Source organism: Eschrichtius robustus, chromosome 6 (assembly GCF_028021215.1).
Source record: "Eschrichtius robustus isolate mEscRob2 chromosome 6, mEscRob2.pri, whole genome shotgun sequence".
NCBI lineage: Eukaryota > Metazoa > Chordata > Mammalia > Artiodactyla > Eschrichtiidae > Eschrichtius > Eschrichtius robustus.
In genome coordinates, this window is record NC_090829.1 from 86,880,125 (window position 1) to 86,902,459 (window position 22,335).

The window sequence follows — 22,335 nt, forward strand, 5'->3', positions numbered from 1 at the left end:
CCCTCCGCACCCCTGTGGCTGCGCTCTCCTCCGTGGCTCCGAAGCTTCCCCCCTCTGCCACCCACAGTTTCTGCCTGCAAAGGGGCTTCCTAGTGCGTGGAAATCTTTCCTCCTTCACAGCTCCCTCCCACTGGTGCAGGTGCCGTCCCTATTCTTTTGTCTCTGTTATTTCTTTTTTCTTTTGCCCTACCCAAGTACGGGGGGAGTTTCTTGCCTTTTTGGAGGTCGGACGTTTTCTGCCAGCGTTCAGTGGGTGTTCTGTAGGAGCAGTTCCACGTGTAGATGTATTTCTACTGTATCTGTGGGAAGGAAGGTGTTCTCCGCGTCTTACTCTTCCGCCATCTTCTCTCCTCCCCCCTCTCTTTTTCAATTTAACTATGAGGCAATGAGATAGGTATAGTTACTTGTAGTTAGTTATAATTTATATATTCTTCACAATTCAAATTGCATTAATTAAAATTTGCTCTTCCTTTTTTACATTCTACATATCGTTCTTGTTAGAAGTTTTGTATAATTTCTTTCTCTGAAAATATTTACTTACAAATAAGGGGAATCGTCTAAAATCAGATTGAAAAAACAAAACAAAAACAAGGGCTCAAGAAATAAGGATTGCTCCAGTGATCCTTCAACTTTTGTGTTCAGCAATGAATTCTTGGAAAATAAGAATATATCTACTTAAGATACACTACATAATATATTTCTTTGGCAAACTATAATTTTTTAATAGGTTGATCTCATTTAATTATTACACTTATATCTTGGGTTATATTAATTTGAGCTTGAATGTAATAACAAAGTACACTTAAAAAATGTTTTATAGCCCAGTTTTTAAACCTCTATTTTGAATTAATACAGTTTTACTCTATAGCATAAACGCACACACACGTATATACTCATCTGCACACCCATACATACTAATGATCTTGGAAAGGAAATGTTAGCCTATTTATTTTATATACTTATATATTAGGTATTATTTAGTCAATTTTCATAATTTTTCATATGATTAAATTTCAATTATATTTATGTGAATTTATTACAGTAGTCACATTGTCACTGGTGTGTCAGAATTTCACAAACATGTCAGAATTTTAAACATCTTGTCTTTCAGCCTCAAGGAAGAGGCCTACATGATCCTTTTACTATGTTCAGTCAACAAACTGGACAGGCTTTGGGAGTACAAAGATGGCAAAGACAGACTTTCTCTCACATTATAATGTAATTTAGTTTTAGCAGGAGAGAGGAAAATGAAATTATTTAGGGGACTACTTTGCTCTCTATAGTACCCAAATAGAAAGTTTATTTTTTATTGCAGACAAAATTAATGTGCTTTCAGGGTTCTCCTAGGAAAACTAAAATATTGACTGAATCAGAGTATGAGAATTTTCACCTAATTTAAAAACAAGATTACATTAGTAATACAGTAAAAAAAACTCTGAGTTTCAGCATAAAATTCAACTACTTCAACCCTGGATCTTTATCTAACTAAGGGTATGGGTTTTAAAAATATATTCATTTCGTTACTTTCCCCCTCTCTAGGATGGTTATGTTGTTTCACTTGTTTTCCTTTGCAACTTTCCCTCAGACATTCCTTTGGTTATGACTGCAGAAGGCGGGCCAACCTACAACTTCTGGACAGCAATATGGTGTTGTACATAGCTGGGAACCAGCTGATCCTTCTGAATTTGAAAACCAAGGAACAGACCTACCTGCGAAGTAGCAGTGGCAGAGGAATTGGTGTCATTGGGGTATGCCTTTAGTAACTTCGAAAACAAAAATCCATCCCTGTTTGTTTGTTCTGTGGACCAGCCAGGCTGTGAGGTGGGATTACATGAGATGCACAGCAGTCTTTATTCTAAGGCATTTTCAATTCGCAATTACAACCACTACGTTCACTGACATTAGCTCCATGCAATATTATAATATATTAATAATATTATCATCTCATTTTTCAGATAAGGAAACTGGGGCTAATAGAGGTTGAGTGACTTTCCCGTAGTCATGCAGGTTTTTCACATTAAATGCTCTGTTGCTATTCTGCAAAAATACTGAGATGAATGACACAAATGATAATTCACATAATAATTAAAGCTAAGTGCCAGATAAAATGTAAGTAAAGAGTTGAACATTAGGGAATGAAGCACAAATTGTACATTCAGTAGTTTCAAGCAGTTGACAAAAAGATCTGTGTGTGATTTCGAGTCTGTCTCTTCATTCCTCCTCAGGTGTCTGTCTCCATCAGTCATTTTCTTTCTTGTATCTTCAGCCTTTACTTCCTTAGGCATCCTCAGCATAAAAGCATACTAAATCAACTTGTTCTCATTTTAAAAGGCCCCTCTCTGGAATTCCCTGGTGGTTCAGTGGTTAGAACTCCGCGCTTCCACTGCAGGGGTCGCAGGTTCAATCCCTGGTCGGGGAATTAAGAAACCGCAAGTCGTGTGACACGGCCAATTAAAAAAAAAAAAAAAAGAGGCAAAACCAAAAAGCTAGGTATATATACACAAGTACATGCTACGGTGGCACCAGCTGTTGCAAATATTCCCGGGCCCGACATGAAGGCTCTGTGGAGGAAGTCGGTCGGGACCATCTCAAAGTACCGTGAGCCCTGAGGTCCCCCCCATCTGCAGAGGACTGAGCAACATCTAGCCCGCTTGTTTTTCTATCACTTTATGGCCAACAACAGTTTTGAAATGTCCGTTTTTCTATTTTGTGGCATGATAATTTGGTTTGAGGTCAGTAGTTAGGGGTGTAGTGTGAACAAGAATGCTAACCCTAAACCTCACCCTCCTGGACCCTGAGCGCTTGTGTGTCGGTGGGGCTCTTCTCCATGTGTGCTGGGGCTGCTGGTGCCCAGACAGTGACAGCGACCTTCCTCCACTGCCCACGTCACTTCAATTTTTCTGAAACAGTTATCCATTTGTGGATGAGAAATGCTCTTGTGAGGCTATGAGAAACCCATGAGAAATGTGGTTTGGGGCATACAAGCTCTCTTCCAGAAAAGACCGGGTGAATTTATGTGTTGCGTGTAAAGTAAATGTCTTGCTTGTTCTAGGTCTCCATTAAAAATAAAGCAAAACACCAAACGCAGGGTAAGCAATTCATCTAACTTAGTTGTTCTCAAAGAGTGGTCCCCAGATTCAGCATCACCAGCATCACCTGGGAAATTGTTAGAAATGCAAATGCAAAATATCAGGTCCCAGCCCCAATTTACTGAATCAGAAACTCCAGTGTTAAAGCTTGCAATCTGTGCTTTAATAAGCCCTGCCTGTGATTCTGATGCCTGCTAAAGATTGGGAACCACTGTTCTAGCTCTTCTGATGGCAATTAAAAAAATTGTAGAGTTAAAACATGACTCTCTTAATGAAAGTAAAACTTAAAATGAGTATTCTTCTAGTTTTCAGTTTCAATTATATCCATTGTCAAGTATTTATTAGATGCCCAGTTTTGAGTTTTCTATTAGAGTGGATCCTAATAAACAAATTATAAAGTAGCAGATGCTAAATACTGTATTAACTGAGCGATTTATATGATAATCTCCCTGTCAGTGCTTTAGTGAGATTTTATCTTTTATAGGTTCACCCCCAAAAAACTTACTTCACAGTAGCAGAAAAAGGAGTTTTCCCAAAGATTATCATTTATGAATATCCTTCTTTGAGGCCCTACAGAATACTTCAAGGTGAGTCTAGTAGAATCTTTAAAATATCTCACGTTTAAGGTTAACAACATTTTGAAGATGTAACATTATTGTAGCAGTCAGGGTCCTCCAGAGCAACACAGCTGGTGGGAGATAGAAGAGAGATTTATTTGAAGGAACTGGCTTATGTAATTATGAGGGCTGGCAAATCTGAAGTTTGTAGGGCAAGCTAGCAGGCTGGAAATTCTTGGGAAGGAATTGATTCTACATCTAAGGGCAGAACTTCTGCTTCCTCAGGGAAACCTTAGTTCTGCTTTAAGTGCTTTCAACTGATGGGATGAGGCCCACCCAGGTTACCAAGGATAATCTTAACTGATTATAGATGTTGACCACATCTACAAACTATCTTCACAGCAACATCTAGATTAGTGTTTAATTGAACAACTGGGTACTATAGCCCAACCAAGTTGACACATAAAATTACCATCACAATTATCTTACAATTCTGTTTTCCATATAATTAATTTCAGTAGTCAATTTTAAAAAAAGATTTTATTTTTCAGAGCAGTTTTAGGTTTACAATAAAATTGAGAGGAAGTTTCAGAGATTCCCACATACCCTCTCCCCTCACCCATGCTTAGCCTACTCATTATCAACATGACTCATCAGAATGGTACATTTTTACCAAGGATGAGTCCATGTTAACAGTCACAATTACCCAGAGTCCATAGTTTCCCTTAGGGTTCACTTGTGGTGTTCTGTATTCATTTAGACAAATGTATAATGACATATATCCATCATTATAACATCATTCAGTATTCTGAATAGGAGTTTTCCCAAAGCCTGTCCTAAATATCATCTGTGCTCTGTCTATTCATAACTGCCCTACCCTCTTTGGCAACCACTGATCTTTTATTGTCTCCATAGTTTTGCCTTTTCCAAAATGTCATATAGTTGGAATTATACAGTATGTAGCCTTCTCAGATTGGCTTCTTTCACTTAGTAATATGCATTTAAGCTTCCTCCTTGTCTTTTAATGGCTTGATAGTCAATTTCTTTTTAGGGCTGAATAATATTCCATTGTCTGGATGTACTACATTTTATGTATCTGTTCACCTATTAAGGGGCATTTTAGTTGCTGTCATTCATTTCACTTACATATAAGCTTATACATAAGCATTCATTTCACTTATATAAAGCATATATTTATACACACACAGACATACGCATACATAATCAAATACATTATTGCTTTTATTTTGAGCAGTTATCTGTTACATCAGGAATAAGAAAAATAAAAGTTTTATTTTACTTTCATTTACTCCTTTGATTCTCTTCCTTTATGTAGATCCAAGTTTCTGACCTATATTATTTTCCTTCTTTCTAAAGAACTTCTTTTAACATTTCTTGCAAGGCAGGTCTCCTGGCAACAAATTCCCTCAGTGTTAGTTGGTCTGAGAAAGTCTTTATCTGTCACCTTTGAAGGATAATTTTGCAGGGTGCAGAATTCTAGGTTGGTGTTTTTTAGGTAAGATTTTGTCCCCCCCCCCCGTTTTTTTTTTTTTTTTTTTCCCAGTATTTTTTTTCTTTATCTTTCATTTTCTGTAGTGTTTCTGGGCATTTATCCTGGTTGGTGATCTCTGAGCTTCCCGGATCCTGGTTTGGTGTCTGACATTAATTTGGGAAATTTCTCAGTCACTATTGGTTTAAATATTTCTTATGTTCCTCTTTCTTCTCCTTCTGGTATTCCCACCACACATACGTTACACCTTTTGTATTTGTCCCACAGCCCTTGGATATTCTGTTCTGTTTTTATCAGTCTTTGTTCTCTTCGCTTTTTGGTTTTTGAAGATTCTATTGAGACATCCTGTAGCTGAGAGTCTTTCCTCAGCTGTGTCCAATCGAGTAATGAGCCCATCAAAAGCATTCTTCATTTCTGTTACAGTGGTTTTTTTTTTTTTTATCTCTAGCATTTCTTTTTGGTTCTTTCTTAGGATTTCCATTTCTCTGCTGACATTGCCTATCTGCTCTTGTATGTTGTCTACTTTATCTGTTAGAGCCCTTAGCATATTAATTATAGTTGTTTTAAATTCCCAATATGACAATTCCAACATCTATGCCATGTCTGGTTGTGCTGCATGCTTTGTCTCTTCAAACTGTCTTTTTTTGCTTTTTGGTATGCCTTGTAATTTTTTCTGGGTAGCCAGACATGATGTACTGAGTAAAAAGAACTGCCTTAAATAGGACTTTAGTCACCTGGTGGTAAGGTGTGGGGCAGGGGAAGCATTCTCTAGTCCTGGGATTAGGTCTCAGTGTTTTGGTGAGCCTATGCCTCTGGACTGGGAACTTCTCAAATGTTTCTCAGCATTTTTCTCCCCCCTTAGGTAAGACAGGATGGCTAGAGTGGGCTGGGTTGCATATTTCCTTCTCCAGGTCAGTTAAGCTCTGATAACACTCCAGCTGTCAGGCTCTGGTTAATCAGTTTCCCCTGAGGGCAGACCTTATTAAAAAGAACAGAGGGCTCTTGGGTATTGCAACATGGTTCCTTTTCCCCTCCTTCTGTTGGAAGCCTGGGGGGATTTTTCTAGATATTTTTACTTTAGGAATCTGGTCAACTCCCGGAGGTAAATCTCACCATATCCTTGGGGCCACCTTATGACTGGGTCCCCCTGGAGTTTTTAATTCTCAGGCTTGTCCACACTGAGCCTCCAGCAATTCGTCAGTTAAGAGTTCATGTTTTACTCCCCCGGCAGTGGTTCCTTGAACTGTTCTGGCTGTTTCTGCTTGGAAGCCTCTGCTCTGGTGAGTTGCAAATCCCTGTATTTACCTGGTGGTCTCTCCATTCTTGGGGGCAGGGGTTTGCCCTGGTTCCTTTCTTCTCGTATAGATCCAAGGAGAGCTGTTGATTTTTCAGTCTGTTCAGCTTTTTACTTGTTGTTAGGATGGAATGGTGATTTCTTAGCTCCTCACATGCATAACCAGAAACCTGAAGTCATCAATGTTTGTTTCGTGAAATTTTCAGTGACAGATTTTAAATTGATTTCTCTCTGCTGTCTAACATGCTTTTGTGTCACCCTTCCCCGCTTCATAAAATAGAATATGTTCTCAAAGTGTTTTTCTCATGCAAAGTGTGATTAAGATTTCTTCACCTACCCCCCCCCCCAACCCCGTATCATGTAGTTCGTTCTACAGCCAAGGGTGATGAGTGATTTTGGAATTGTTTCTTTAGGGGAGTCTTGGCATTCTTCCACCAATGCACATCACTAAGGGTGCTCGCTCTCTCCTTTTTTTAATTTAAATAATACACTTTTGAAAAGTAAGTGCTGTCCGTGTTCATTAGACTTGCACTCATCTTTTCATCCTTTCAGATGGGACTGATCTGGCTTATGCATATGTGAACTTTAACTGCGATGGTACCTTGCTGGCCTCTGTTGGTGGCAGCCCTGACCACACACTGACAATCTGGAATTGGAAAGAAGAGCAGCCCCTACTGAGGACAAAAGCTTTTTCCCAGGAAGTTTTCAAGGTTACTTTCAATCCTGAAGATGATGAGCAGCTTACTACATCAGGATCCGGCCACATCAAGTAGGTTGCGTGACTGATACAGGTGTTAGTCGTTTATTGTTAGGCTCTTTTCTAAGAGAATTGACCAGCTGGAGACATTTTTGCTGATGTTGTTAACATTAGGATAATTTTTAAATGTGTTATTTTAAAAGCTAACTGTAGTGCAGCTTTTCTAGTTGGGTATGGAGATTTTATTACTGAAAACAGCATAGATAAAAGAAGGGCTTTTGAATTTTGCTTGCTGCCTTCTTGTAGGCTTCACTTCCTAAGAGAGTTTGTAAAATGTCTTGCTAACATTGGCGTGCTGTGTCCAAGTTCATACTGAGCTTTCATATCCACTGTTCAATGTGTTGTAGCAATACTGTGTGATGGATAAGTCATCTTGATGTCTCTGAACTCAGTCTTCACTTGTAAAATAAGAATTATAACAGAACCATTCCTGATGCAGGACCATCAATACTAAATGGTAACAGAGCCTACTCTTGATCTCAGGTCTCTGGGTGTTTTCCACTATATTATACCCTTTGTTCTTTGTTCAGGATGGAATTGATTTTGTCCTTTATTTAACAACCTTCTAGCACTACTCTCGAGCTGCCCTTAACTTGATTCCCAGTGTCTCTTTATGAGAAAGACGTTTTTAAATCTATCTTAAATTCTTTTCATTCCAATTTAAATCTGGTCCTTTTGAAATATAGAATAATTGAACAGATTTTTAAATCTTGGGGGAATTGTCAACTAACTCTGCTGGCTATAGGTTAAAAAATTCTAATTTTTCCATTGCTTACTAGAGTGCATATTTTCTATGTACTATGTCTTTAGGGAAAGATAGACCTTGAACAATTTCATGTGTGGTGTGCTATAAAAGAAACGGAGGCAATGGAAACATATGATCAGGGGACCTACAACAGCCTTGGAGAAGGGTGTTGGTCATTTAGGCTCTTGGCTTCATATTATTGGCTTGTTGATACTGTCCATTAACTATTCTACATCCAGGTGGTAGGCCAGATTCTTTCTTTTTTCTGCATGGTTTTCATCATTCTGGCTATTCACTGGTTTAGATTACGAATAAGAAAATATTAGTAACTTAACATTTATTGACTTTATGTACCAGGCACTCTTCTAAAAGAGTTTTCCAACAATTTCATGAGGTTGGTGCAAATAATATTCTCATTTTACACATGAGTGAATGAAAGCACAATGTGATCAAGAAGATCACTCAAAGTTACACAACAAGTTAATTAGAACTTTTGGAAAACTTTTATATCCTCTAAAGTGGTACTATGCAGTAGAACTTTCTGCTAGGGTGGGAGTGGTCTGTGCTGGCCAATCTAGTAGACAGTAGCCACATGTAGCTATTGAATACTTGAAACTGGTCGGTCTGAATGAAACACTGATGTTTAAATTTTATTTAATGTTAATTACTTTAAGTCTAAATTAAAATAGTCAAACGTGTGGCAGTTGCATAGGACAACACAACTCTAAAATGTAAGATCTACAAAGGCAGGGAATTTTTTCTTTTTGGATTATTTTGCTCGATGCCGAATTCATATTGCCTAGAAGTTTGCCTGACAGGTAGTTGATACTTAATACATTTTAATTGAATGAATGGATAAATGAAATAATATGTGGCTATGAAATATGTAAATGTTTGGGTGATATTAAAATTAAAACAAATGAAATTTCTTTGAGGTACATTCAGGCTCTTATTTGTTGGCAGGTTCTGGGAAATGGCTCTAACATTCACTGGCCTCAAGCTTCAGGGTTCATTGGGTCGATTTGGCAAAACAGCCACTAATGATATAGAAGGTTACATGGAGCTCCCAGATGGGAAGGTGAGTACAGCTACTATTCTACAATAATGAAATTATTGAAATGAAATGAAGTGATATACATATATGAAAGCAGTCTAAAAAGCACTGCCAATATTGGCAATAACAGATACTATAATTGTAAATATAATGAGCATTTAATTTTGCCTTTTCAGATTATCAATTTTAATTCTGTGAAGTTGTCATAATCCACATGTACATATCATTTTGTCTTTACTAAATATTATATACACATGTAAAGTATGCGAGCATTTTCATATATTAACATAGTGACTTACTTGTCACTTTTAACTATGTCATGGAGTTGCAATGTTTATAGTGTTTATCTTTCCCTTCTCTCTTCTTTGCCATGATCCTCCAAGAGGACTTACTGGGTCAAAGGTTATATACAGTCTTGTGGCTTTTGCTTTTATTACCAAATTATTATTCAGGAAGATTGAGCCACTGTATAGTGACATCTACAACACTGCAATTTTAATCTGTTAGTTTCTTCTTCTTTCCTTATGAAATTTATAGACATATTGCCTATAGGATCAGTTCTTCATTAATATTGTATAAGGCTTCCTATTAGGATGAGTTATATAGTATTATTTGTGGTCATCTCAGTTATAAGTAAATGCCAACATACAAATATTACTCTGAGGAACCAAATGGTCTAGTCATTGCCTAGTGGAATATTCTTAATTTGAAATCATGGTGTATGGGAGGAAATAAAAAGTCTTGGATGCTGGCTAAGTTATAAATTATATATCCAAACCTATAAGATGATAATAAATCATTCCAGCTTCAAATTCTGTAAGAATTAAGCTAAGATAAAGATCACTAAAAACATGGTATGAGGTATATCTGAAAAAGGTTCAGTAGAGTTTGTGTAGATGTAGGGGAGAAAAGAACCCATTTTATTTATTTATTTATTTTTAAAAATTTATTTATTTATTTTTGGCTGTGTTGGGTCTTCGTTTCTGTGCGAGGGCTGTCTCTAGTTGCGGCGAGCGGGGGCCACTCTTCATCGCGGTGCACGGGCCTCTCACTGTCGCGGCCTCTCTTGCTGCGGAGCACAAGCGCCAGTCGCGCAGGCTCAGTAGTTGTGGCTCATGGGCCTAGTTGCTCTGCGGCATGTGGGATCTTCCCAGACCAGGGCTCGAACCTGTGTCCCCTGCATTGGCAGGCAGATTCTCAACCACTGCGCCACCAGGGAAGCCCAAGAACCCATTTTCAATGAAAGAGCCCCAAAAGGAAATATTTAGAGTTGGGAGTAAATATTATATATGTATAGGATTAACTGGAGTACTCATGTTGGGAAGGAGTGGGAAAGGAGATTGAGAAGTATGGTGGTGCCCTAGTGTACGAGGACTTGACCAGCCAGGCAGAACTGTTAGGTTCTGGAAGAGTAGAGTTGCAAATGAAAGAAGTTATATATAAACTTGGCCACAAATGCCAAGCATATTAGAAGGGAAATGTGGAGTCAAGGAGATGAGCTCAGAAGGAAGATACTGCTTTTATGTAAGAAGAGATGATGAGAGTCTGGACTCTTCTCAGGACAAATGGAAAACGGAAGCTAGACATGAGTGACATTTCAGAAAGGAATGCCTTATAGGCTTTGGTGAATTTTGGTGACTTTTGGTGGCTTTAGTTACTAGACAGAAAAAAAAAGTCTAAAGACAAGTGGGCTGAGGCTAAATAGATAGAATAGATAAGCATAGGTAGACTGGAGAAGTAGAAAAGACAGTAAGGTCATAAGTTCCTCAAGGTGAGAGGAAAATGGGGCTGCAGAGTCCTCGAGCAGGCAGGCAAGAATTAGATCAGAGTTCCCCAAAGGGCATTGCATGCAACATTCTTTTGCACAGAAACTCTATGAAAAGACTTTCCTGGTCAAATTCCTTTGCAGCTAGAAATTTCTCACAGTGATTCCCAGTGAACACTTCTGTATTAAAGCTTCCAAGGGGTCCTAGAGAAAAGAAACTTGTTTGACTTTGTTTGTCCTAGCATATGTCTTCTGAGGCAGCGTTAGTTGGAATGGGAGGTTTTGAGCCACAGTGCGTGGTTTAGAACCCTGACTCCTCTGAGTAATTTTGGGCAACGTACTTAACTGTTCTGTGCTTCAGTTTTTTTACTTTATAAAATGGGGATAGTAATAGTCAGGACTTCAATTGGCCCAGATGGTTCCTTTGTGCAAATGGGAAAAACTGTCTCTTCTGGGAAAATAAAGTACCCAATCTGTACAACAGCACATGGTATCCTTGGTAAATGTACCTAGTTCATATGGTTTTTAGGATTAAACAACAATATATGTTAAGTGCTCAAGCACTGCTTGGGTTGGAGTCAATACTCAATTAGTATTACTTATTATGTTATACTAGTTAAACATCTTAAGAACTAGTGTTTGGTGGTACATACTTTGGGAAGTGCGGGATTAAGTGCATTAATGTGAAGTGGTTCTAGATGATCATCCTTATTTGAAATTGAATTATATTCTGCTATAATTTGCTGAGTTCAGTACTGGCCTCACAATTATCAAACATCTTATAACATTTGATATTATCACTCTTAAAAAGTAGAATTTCATCTATCAAGAACTTTAAACATGTCTCTAAATTTTGACCCGGTAATTCCACTCCTGGGTTGTGTCCTTAAGAGAGGTACAAAGAAATCTACTGCAGATATGTTTGAAAAATTAACCAGCATACAGTCTGATCACAATGAAGTATAACTATGTATAACGCTAGGAGCAAATATGTCAAAATGTGACAAGTGGTTGTTTCTGGGGTAGTGAATTTTCATTGCTGTATTTTCTTATTTTAAAAATTAAAAAAAATTTTTACTTTCATAACCAAGAAAAATCTTTAGAAACAAGCCTCACCAGCTCTTTGAAGTATATATACACGTTTGTCTGTCTTAATACACGTTCCTTCCTTTCCACACACCTGCCAGGTGCTCTCAGGGTCAGAATGGGGCAACATGCTGCTTTGGGAAGGTGGCCACATCAAAGTCGAGCTGAGTCGAGCTGCAGGCAAGCCTTGTCACCAGGGTCCCATTAACCAGATAATGCTGGACGAGGGTGAAGTCATCACCATCGGGTCAGATGGATGTGTTAGGGTAAGTTTTCTTTACACTTGGACAGTAGCACCCACATCAAAACCTTGCAGATCACCCTGTGGGTTTTATCAGATTTTTATTTCTCACGACGGTCACTTGATGAAGGAGATCAGTGGTCATTTACTCCTAGGGCCAGCTCATTTTAAATAATGCTTCTCTTGTGGTAAATATTTAAATTCTAGTCAAAATTCATTTACATCTTGGCACTGAAATTTTCTGAGGGGGCCTTTTGTTATTTTGATTCTGTTGTTGATGTATCAGTAGTAGCTTCGGAAAATGAATATCCATGTTAGCACAATATTAACAGTGGACTCAGATGTCCTTCCAAAATGCCTGGTATGAATGGGTCATTTCCTAGGGACAACGAGGCCAAACATTTGTTAGTTATTTTTTTACTGAGTTTACCAATTAGAAATACAAAGGTGAGCTGATAGGGTTTCCCTATGGATGCTCCCTTCCTGGTGCTCTGTACACTAGTGAACTCACTTGTCCTCACCTGTGGACACTGTCCTGCCCATAGTGTGGGCTAAGCTGGGACATTGCTTCTGCATCTCCGGTCTTCTGGCTGTTGTCACACCCCTTCTCCCACCTAGCCATGTGTAGGTACCCTGCTGTTGCTGGCAAACCTGTAGTCTTCTGATTTGCCTTGTGGTCCCCACAGTATGTATTTCTAATGGGGCCTTTCATAAGAAAATATTCATAAAAGGGAGTATTAAAGGGGCATTAAAGGGACATTCTTTAGGAAGTAGTAATATCAGAAGTAAGACTGTATTTTTTTTTTTAATAGTATGGTTACTCTGATACTTACTGAGCTTACGTATGGCTCAAACAATATATTAGAGACATGTCTTCCACAGTTTGTCCTCTTACCATTGGCTTTTTGAATCATGTTAAATTTAATTTTGTTCTATTTTACTCATTGCTCTGAGAACCTTTTGTCCTTTATTATGTCATACAATGTATTCACTATCCTTCCAAGGCATATGTCACCCCCAAATACATCAAAATACCAAATGGAGGAAAACCTCAAGAGAAGAGAAGTTAAATACTTCACAGAGGATCCCTTCATGGACGTCACTAATTTGCTTCCCCTTTCAAAGTCTGCCCTTATCTCTTCAGTCCTCTATGTTGTAAATCTCTACCTCTCACCCTCTAGGAAAAACCTACTCCAACTCCCAGGAGTTAGTCTGACCCTAGGATCTGGGACTCTCCTCCACAAGCTTACTCTGTGGGACAACACCAATCCTCCCAAAGGCTGAGTTGTTGAGTCTAGGGTGACGTAGCAGGATGTGGCTACAGAACCATCCAGGCTTGGCTTTGGCACTTCACAGAGGAAGTCCTTCCTAGTCTCTTCACCACATGAAGTGAAACTGTGCTGCCTCATCCTTCCCTAGTACTATTCTGGTCTCCTATCCCAAAAACAACCATCCTTATCTGAATAGTACAGTCTAAATCTATGATAAGGAAGAGAAACATTATCTCATGAAGATATTACCTACATCAGTTTTTCTCTGCTTATAATGAAGATAGTGCTTGAATCATTAAGCAAGAAGGTCTGTGTCCCCTTTCCAGGAGCCCACGGATCTAATGTAAAATGAGGCTCGTCATGATGTCTCAGTGTATGACTGAACCGTTTATTCCTTGCGGCCGCTATATATGCAGAAAGGCCTGACAGAAACCTTGAAATAGAGTTTACTTTGGGCAAATTAGAATTCTTATTCAGGTCTGTATTTTCTCACTAATCTCTAAATACAAAGGAAATTATAATAATTCATTATTCCCATTTCAGAGCAAAATCCCAGGGTTAGATTTTGTCTGGTGTTTTAATTATACCTACTCATTATTTTCCTGAAACAAGAAGAAATGACTTTTGAAAAAAAATGGGGCCTTTTCTGTCTTAGAAACTTTACATTCAGAAACTGCTGATTGATTAAAGTATTTTCTTATTTTTTAAGATATGGGATTTTGAGACAATAGACACTGCTGATACTATAGACGAGACTGGATTGTTAGAGATAGAGCCCATTAATGAACTTCAAGTAGACAAGAATGTCAGACTCTTCTCTATGATAAAAATGAATGAAATTGGAAATAACTTTTGGTTGTCTCAGGTAAGATGCACTCTTCTCTCTTTGCTCTTTAAAGTTATCTGGACGTTGGGACTTCCCTGGCGGTCCAGTGGTTAAGACTTCGCCTTCCAATGCAGGGGGTGCAGGTTTGACCCCTGATTGGGGAGCTAAGATCCCACATGCCTCATGGCCAAAAAACCAAAACATAAAACAGAAGCAATACTGTAACAAATTCAATAAAGACTTTAAAAAAATGAAGTTATTTGGACATAAAATTAAAATAGTAGTATAATTTATTGTCACTGTAAATCCATTGTACTATTAAGACTACTGTTGATACTACAATGAAGAGTTCCCTGAATTTTGATAATTAATTGACTTGTATTTTATACACAGAAAACAAATTAGCATTTTTATTATGTTAAACTGACTATAAGTTTTATGAGATTGCTTCATTTATTGTGTCGTTGTGTTCTAAGATGCATGGAAGTTGCAATTGTTTAATTCCAATCACACTTTAAAATATATGTAAGTTTTTGGTATGTTTTGTCCTTTAACTAAATCATAAAAAGAAAATTCCTTTAATTTGATAAAAGTCCAAAACAATGAACAAAATATTATTAGGTATTTAATTTTTTAGGATTCCAATGGAGCCATATGGAAGCTTGACCTTAGCTTTTCAAATATTGTAAGTTGACTATTTTTCTTATTTTTTTCTAATTCTCATAGTAAAAACCTTTGTTGTTATTCTTTAAAAGATACTCTTTTTCCATATTTGATCAGTGTTCTCATGAAAAACTTGCTCAACATATCCAAAGAATTCATACTGTCTCCGTCTCTTTCTCTCGTTATGATTTTACATAAAAAAGGATCTATCTCATAACAGAATTTACAGGAAAAGTGGCAATGACGATGCCTAACATTATACAGTGCTTTACAGTTTTCATAAACATATGGCATTTTAATGTATATTATCTCATATAATCCTCACAACTACTCTGTTTTGTAGGCAGGCAGTTGCCATCATCTCATTTTACTGATGAAGAAATGGAAACTGGCATTTGAAGTGACTTGTGCCAAATCACACAGCCATCAAGCACATCATCTGTCTCTCCTAATTCCAAACTTCAGTGCCCTTTCTGTCTTACTATGCCTTTTCTAATTTCTGTTCAGATAAAGTCACACATGATACAGGGTTCTATTTGCATTTCTTTAAACTTGGCCTTAATTCTGTGTTAACCTATCTTTGAGCTCTAATAGGATCTTTTTTTTTGTTATCAGACCCAAGATCCAGAATGCCTCTTCTCCTTCCATTCTGGAGCCATTGAAGCCTTGGCCATCTCTCCTCTAACTTATCTCATGGCCACTACTGGCTTGGACTGTAAGTAGGAACTCATGTCTGGACCTTTGTGTTTTGTTTTCAATTCATTTTTTAATGTGTTTGATTAAAGTATTTGAGAATTTTTCCAAAAGGGAAGCTTCTTGATACAAGTGAGGTGAGTTTCAGGAGATGGGAAAGGGCCCAAAATACGGCAACCATGGTTACTGCGAGAGATTAAAATAAAGACACATCAATAAGTTACTCGTGAAAATACCATTCATGTTGGTGTTATCCACATTCGTGCTTTTCCTTTTCTTTCCATCTCCTTTCTTCCTTCTTGACTTACAGTGAATCTATGTGGACTGTGCAAGGTGAAATTGATCCACCAGTCAATCATCAGTTGTTTCTTTACTACAGTCGTCCCTCTGTATCTGTGTGGGGATTTGTTCCAGGACTCCACTGATACCAAAATCCACAGATGCTCAAGTCCCTTATATAAAATGGCGTAGTATTATTCATGTTTATAAATTACCTGATTGAGAGTATACATGTAAATTTTTGACTAAAGAAAGGCCATTAGATTATCCGTTGATTTAATTTTTATGATGTTTCTTGCTTAAATGTGAAGTGAACTAAAGTTATTAAAGATATTTATATATAAATATATATATAAATAACTTGCTTCTTTTAAAACTGTCTTTCTGTAGGCTCTGTTAGACTCTATGATTTTGCTAGCAAAACTCCTTTGGTTCAGATGAAATTCAAACAAGGAGGTACTGCCCTTGCTTGGGTACCACGACTGGTAAGCTTATTGTTATAATGAATTTCTACTAGAATCTATCTGTAAATATGGTATATTAGTGCTATTTCTTAGAAACACAGATATTTTCTGACTCTGGGTTTTAGAGAAGAACAAAAATTTTAGTTCACTCAGAACGTGATAGAAATCATATCACGACTTTGCTATTGTGGTTTTGGTTCTGTTTTAATGAAAATCTATTGTTATGCCACCTAAAGTTTAGAAATAGTTCCATGTTAAAAAGTAATTACCTGACAGAACTTTGTGTATCTGTCCTCTGTCTGACTCTGATTCATTCATTCTATATATTTCCAGCATGTCTGCAACGTGCCAGTCCTTTTACTAGATTCTGGGAATATAGCAATGAACAAAAAGACAAAAATATTTGCCTTCATGAACCTCCCACTCTAGTGGGAGACAGGAGGCAGAGACAGACAAAAAACAAAATAAGTAAATTTATATGACATGTTAGATAATGATAAGAGCTATGGAAAAAATCAGAGATCATTGTTCTAGTTGTCTATTGCTGTGTAATGAACTACCCCAAATGTAGTGGCATAAAACGGCAATCATCTTATTTTGCTCACAGTCTCTGGTTTGGGAATTCTGACAGGTGACAACAAGGATGGATTATCTCTGCTTCACAGTATCTGGGGCCTCAGTTGGGGAGATTTGAATGTTTGGGGCCTAGAGTCATCTGAAGGCTTCTTTGTTACAGGTCTGGCACCTGGGTTGAAGGTCAGGCTAAGCTGGGATGTCAACAGCAGTGCTTACCTGAAGCCCATGCCACATGGAGAGGTCATTATCACAGCATGGTGGCCTCAGGGCAGTCACACACTTGTTTATGGCAGCTCAGGGCTCCAAGATCTAGTGTTCCAACAAATAAGGCAGAAGCTGCTGTCCTTTTATGACCTGGCCTCGGAAGTCACATAATGTCACTTGTACCATACGCAGTTGGGTGAAGCAGTCACAAGCCCCCCCCCCAACCCAGATTCAAGGAGGGAGGGACTTAAACCCCACCTCTCCATGAGAGGCATGGCAAAAATTTGCAGCCAAGTTTTTAAAACGTCATGGGAATGTTTGGGGAATATTTTATCCTTATTGTTTTGGGTTGAAGTCAAAGAGAAAATGTTCCAGGCCCAAAATAGATGTGGAGGTGGCTGGAATGGAGGGGAATTTCATGATGGGATCAAGACCAGAAGGAGAACTCAGGCCAGGGAATAGAAGCAGAACAATGATGAGGCTGGATTAAGTAGAAATGACAGAGTATTTAGATTACCAAACATGGATCACTCTTTATCCTAATCTATTTACACACTTACCTAAATTCTTTAAAATACAGCCTATGTAATTGAATCATTTTTCAGATGCTTGGGCAATGTCCATAGAATGTTTTCTTTTTTAGCCTTATATCCAAGTAATGATCATATGGATATTATGCTTGAATTGCCCCTTCTTCATACCCTCTTGCCTTTCTGGAAAACCGCACATCATTGTTTACAATTTAGCTCCGGTCAGATATCATCTCCTCTGCATAGCCCTCCATGACCCCACCTTCAAGTACAGCTGCGTACTTCTTCCTTTGTGGTTTTTGTTTAAGGACTGTGTATATACCTCTTTTATAGCACTTATCACAGTGTACTAAGATGACTTGCTTTATTGACTGTCTTTCCCACCAGACTGTTTGTTCTTCATGGCGACGCCATATCTTATTCTTCTTTGTACTTCCAGTGCCTCTACAGTTACTGGTACATTTAGACACTTAGTAAATGTTTGCATAAACATTCAGTTGGAATTGAATGGAATATAGTTTTCTTTATTAATTTATTTATTTTTGGGTGTGTTGGGTCTTCGTTTCTGTGCGAGGGCTTTCTCTAGTTGCGGCGAGTGGGGGCCACTCCTCATCGTGGTGCGCGGGCCTCTCACTGTCGCGGCCTCTCTTGTTGTGGAGCACAGGCTCCAGACGCGCAGGCTCAGTAGTTGTGGCTCACGGGCCTGGTTGCTCCGCGGCATGTGGGATCCTCCCAGACCAGGGCTCGAACCCGTGTCCCCCGCATTGGCAGGCAGACTCTCAGCCACTGCGCCACCAGGGAAGCCCTAGTTTTCTTATTCCCAAGATTTTCATAATTGCCTGGCCTCAGGGATGATCAATCTGCTCTAAAGAATACCAAGGCTCTTGCCCTTCTCCTGAATGCCTTCTGAGATAGCAGATTTAGTACATTAAGACATTGCTAGATTTATATCTCTGGCCCAGACTTCTCCTCTAAGCTGCAGACTAGGTCAGCTTTCTTTGCTATGTGCTCTCAGAGAATGTTTATTTCCTTTTACTTATTTCAGTTCATAATTCCATATTCCTTTGTGTGGTTGATTAATGTCTGTCCTCCCACTCGACCATAAATTTGTGAAAACAGGGGTTGAGACTGTTTATGCTCACAATTGGGTTGCTGGTGATGGGTGCCCGGCACATAGTAGACAGACATTCCACCAACTTTTGCTCATTGAATGCTTGGATTGTCATTGTTTACCTGTCTCATGGTCAGCAGTGATAAGGAACTGTCATAGAAGAGATGGAGGTTACCAGAAAGTAGTATAAGGAATTATTGATTAGCATTTATTTTAGTTAATTATTTAGTTAAATAACTTAAGTCTAAATAAAATACAGAAATCTGTTATGTAGTACAGCTTTCTTAACCAACTAATTTCAGAAACCCTGCATTTCATTTTTGTCCAAGGTAAGCTACGGTGGAGCACAGATTACTGCAGGATTTGAAGATGGCGTTGTTCGAATTCTTGAAATTTATGATCCAAAAGGGCTCACAATTTTTGTGGGACGGAAGAGGGTTTCAGATGCAGATATTCGTTTGAAACAGGTTTTCAAACCTCATACTTCTCCTGTCACTGCTTTAGCTTATGATCGTGATGGAGAAGTTCTAGCCACAGGGGTAAGTAGTAGATTTCCTTGTGTTTCCTATTGAATTTTCATGGTTAACCCTGCCTTATTAGTCTTCCTACTTAATGATGCCTTATTTGCTTATATTCCTTTCTGAGAATATATCCATATTTTGTTTTCTTTGTGTTCAGATTCTTTCAGTATAGTCTGTGCATGACATTTACAAATATTCTTACAAATTGAGTTGTAATGCTTATTTTAAATGAATAGAAATTTTCAACTGGGAATCATGCAACATGTTTTGTGTATCATCAACATTTTATAATCTAGGTATGTTCTTATATAGACTTGTCATAAATGAAGAGAATAAACATGTAAATTCTTTATGCATAAATAAGTGAGCATATGCATTGTGGAATTTTTTGTGAATTAATCTTATATACAGGTACGGTGATCATCTTTTCAGAAACACGTACAAGAAAACATGGTTTGTCAAGTGTTCTCATGGGGAAAATGAAGCAAATATTTGAAATAAGAATGTTCCCAGAATAACCTGGGGAAATATGATCATTGTAGGTATAAGTATACAGTGGGTGTAATATAGCTGTTAAATGCTTCTTTGTACTGTATGCAATATGTTTCATAATAATATATATTTGGGTATCTCTCTTTTTCTTAGAGTAAAGATCAAACTGTCTTCTTCTTTGAAGTGGAAAGGGATTATAAGCCAATCGGTTATATTACTACTCCTGGACCTGTTTGCCAGTTAACCTGGTCTACAGCCTCTCATGTAAGTAGTTATTTGTCTTCGTGTTTAAATCTCAATTACTGCATAGTGAAGTGATCAGGTAGATAGCGAATAGTGGGTGGAATTATTAGCTCCACTCCTGGGTCCTGCTGTGAAGGGCCAGGGAAGCTGCTCAGCTTTACTAGTGGAGCATTACTCAGGAGCTTCAAGCCCTTCCCATTACCTCCTCCCTCTTCCATAATCTAATTAATCTATTATATCAGACTTTGCTTCAACAATGGAGACTTCAGCCCAAAACACAACATGTCAGAATGTGTTGAGTGTACTTGTCCTCATGTTTATCTCTTTACTTCTCTTCTGCTCCCATTCCAGCTCCATTTTCTCTTCTAATCTTCCATTGCCTCTTTTCTAATAACAACTGGTGATTCAGTATTGACTACTAATCTTATTTAATGCCCCTAATTTCCCTAATTTTGAGCATAGGATAATTCAGTCACCTGAATATTGATTGAATGTCTAAACCAGGTACTGTACTAGGGTTCCAGCATATTAATAATGCTGATGAACTGCGTAGAAGTACTGTCAGGATTTTGGTGGGGGGAGCAGTAACATCTGTAATCTATTTTAAGCTCTTCTAAAGAAAATGGCTATAAAAATATGGTAGTACCTAGAAAACATATTTTTTAAATTAACAAATACTCATTGTTTTCATCTTTGCTAGGCCCTGGCGATGGATTCAATAAGCAGTACATAACAGTATCTTCTGAAGGAGAAAAAAATACATGTGTTTAAGAGTTACATTGATCTGTGATAGAATTATTTAAGATTTCACAAGGGAATGGGTGACTAAAATATCAGTGATATCAGTCGTATAGACAATACTTGCTGTGAATATAGAGCATGTATATCAAGAAAGGGAGAAGTTAACACGTGATGTGAGTTAGTTGAGAGGAGGAGAGTGCAAGTTGTGTAGGTGAAGGGAAAGAGAGCTGCAAAGGATGCTCTGTGTTAAAGCATGAGCTATTGTATCACAACATATAATATTTTGTGCATCCTTCAATCATTTCCCTATATAACAAAGTTTTAAAAAAACCCAGCATTTTTCAGGGGTTGGGAATGATGGGTGGGAAGGGGGTGGGTGTGACTCTAAAGGGGCAGCTTGAGGGAGAGCTTTGTAGTGGTGGGATAGTTTATGTTTTGATTGTGGATGGTTACATGAATCTGCACATGTGATAAAATAACATAGAACTATACACGCATTCTATATTAATGTTGATTTTCTAGTTTTGATATTGTTGCAGAAGAAGTAACCAATGGGAGAAACTGGGCAAAAGGTATAAACCTCTTTGTACTATCTTTGCAGCTTCCTATGAATTAATAATTACTTCAAAATAAGAAACTAAAACAAAAATTAAGGCAGAAAAGACACCCCGCCCCCCCCCAAAACAAAAAAACAATTCAAAAGTCATTTCAGGCAGTGGTGCCAATTAGCACTTATATTTCTAGTATTATTTGGGAATTACTAATGTAAATTACTCTCATCTTGCAATATATACATGCACCAAATCATCACGTTATGCACCTTAAACTTACACAATGTCAGTTATATTACAATGAAGCTGAGGGAAAAAAGTAAATTAACATGTGTAACTGATACTGCACACTTCAGTTGTCCAAATAGTAATAGCGGTTAGCCCCTACCAGCTCACTGGTCAGACCTCCTACCTTCCTGAATGCATTAAGCTTCTGCTCATTTTGGTTTCCAATAAAGGTGCATCACACACAGAACCATTCCATCTGCAATGGTCACTGCCATGATCACTTAGGCAGCGGTGTGGAGAAGTTACAAGGGAGCCAAATGAGAGGCAGGTAGATCTATTGGACAGCTGTGTTCCAGAGAAGATGTGACCAAAGTGTGAAAGACTGTGTGGATAAGAGATAGGTAGAATTGACTGAACTTGGTGATCTTCTGAATTTATGGGGGTAATTTTGATTTGTCTAAATGAAATTCATTAGATTTTTTTCTAAGACATGTATTTTTTCTCCTGCATTTTTCTGAGAGCAGCATTCTCCCTGTTACCTAAACCAGAAAATCTTTAGAGCCATCTCTTCCCTACCTCTAACCACCCTGCTTTGGTGGTTCACCAAGGCCCCCCATTGGTTATGCACCCTAAACATCTGTTAAATCTGTCTCTTCCTCTATGTTGTCTTTGTTGCTCTTTGTTTCATGCATTAAGCTTTGAACTTGATCTTCTCTGCCTAAAATGACCTCCTTTTTGTCATCCTAGCACACATCAACTCACTATATTTTAACACACACACAATTTACTAATATTTTATTAAGGATTTTTGCATCTACATTCGTAACAGAGTGATAATTTCCCC

At 38.0% G+C, this 22,335-nt stretch overlaps 1 protein-coding gene across 1 annotated transcript in view; it reads left to right on the forward strand.

The window, feature by feature from the left end:
- Positions 1-22,335, forward strand: part of CFAP44 (cilia and flagella associated protein 44) — a 126,391-nt gene that overhangs the window by 23,724 nt on the left and 80,332 nt on the right. The window contains exons 5-15 of the mRNA XM_068546749.1: positions 1,586-1,748; positions 3,574-3,676; positions 7,003-7,219; positions 8,916-9,030; positions 11,959-12,123; positions 14,079-14,234; positions 14,833-14,880; positions 15,474-15,573; positions 16,221-16,315; positions 19,045-19,254; positions 19,882-19,992. Coding sequence (XP_068402850.1) covers positions 1,586-1,748; positions 3,574-3,676; positions 7,003-7,219; positions 8,916-9,030; positions 11,959-12,123; positions 14,079-14,234; positions 14,833-14,880; positions 15,474-15,573; positions 16,221-16,315; positions 19,045-19,254; positions 19,882-19,992 — 1,483 coding nt within the window. The remainder of the gene's footprint in view (positions 1-1,585; positions 1,749-3,573; positions 3,677-7,002; positions 7,220-8,915; positions 9,031-11,958; positions 12,124-14,078; positions 14,235-14,832; positions 14,881-15,473; positions 15,574-16,220; positions 16,316-19,044; positions 19,255-19,881; positions 19,993-22,335) is intronic.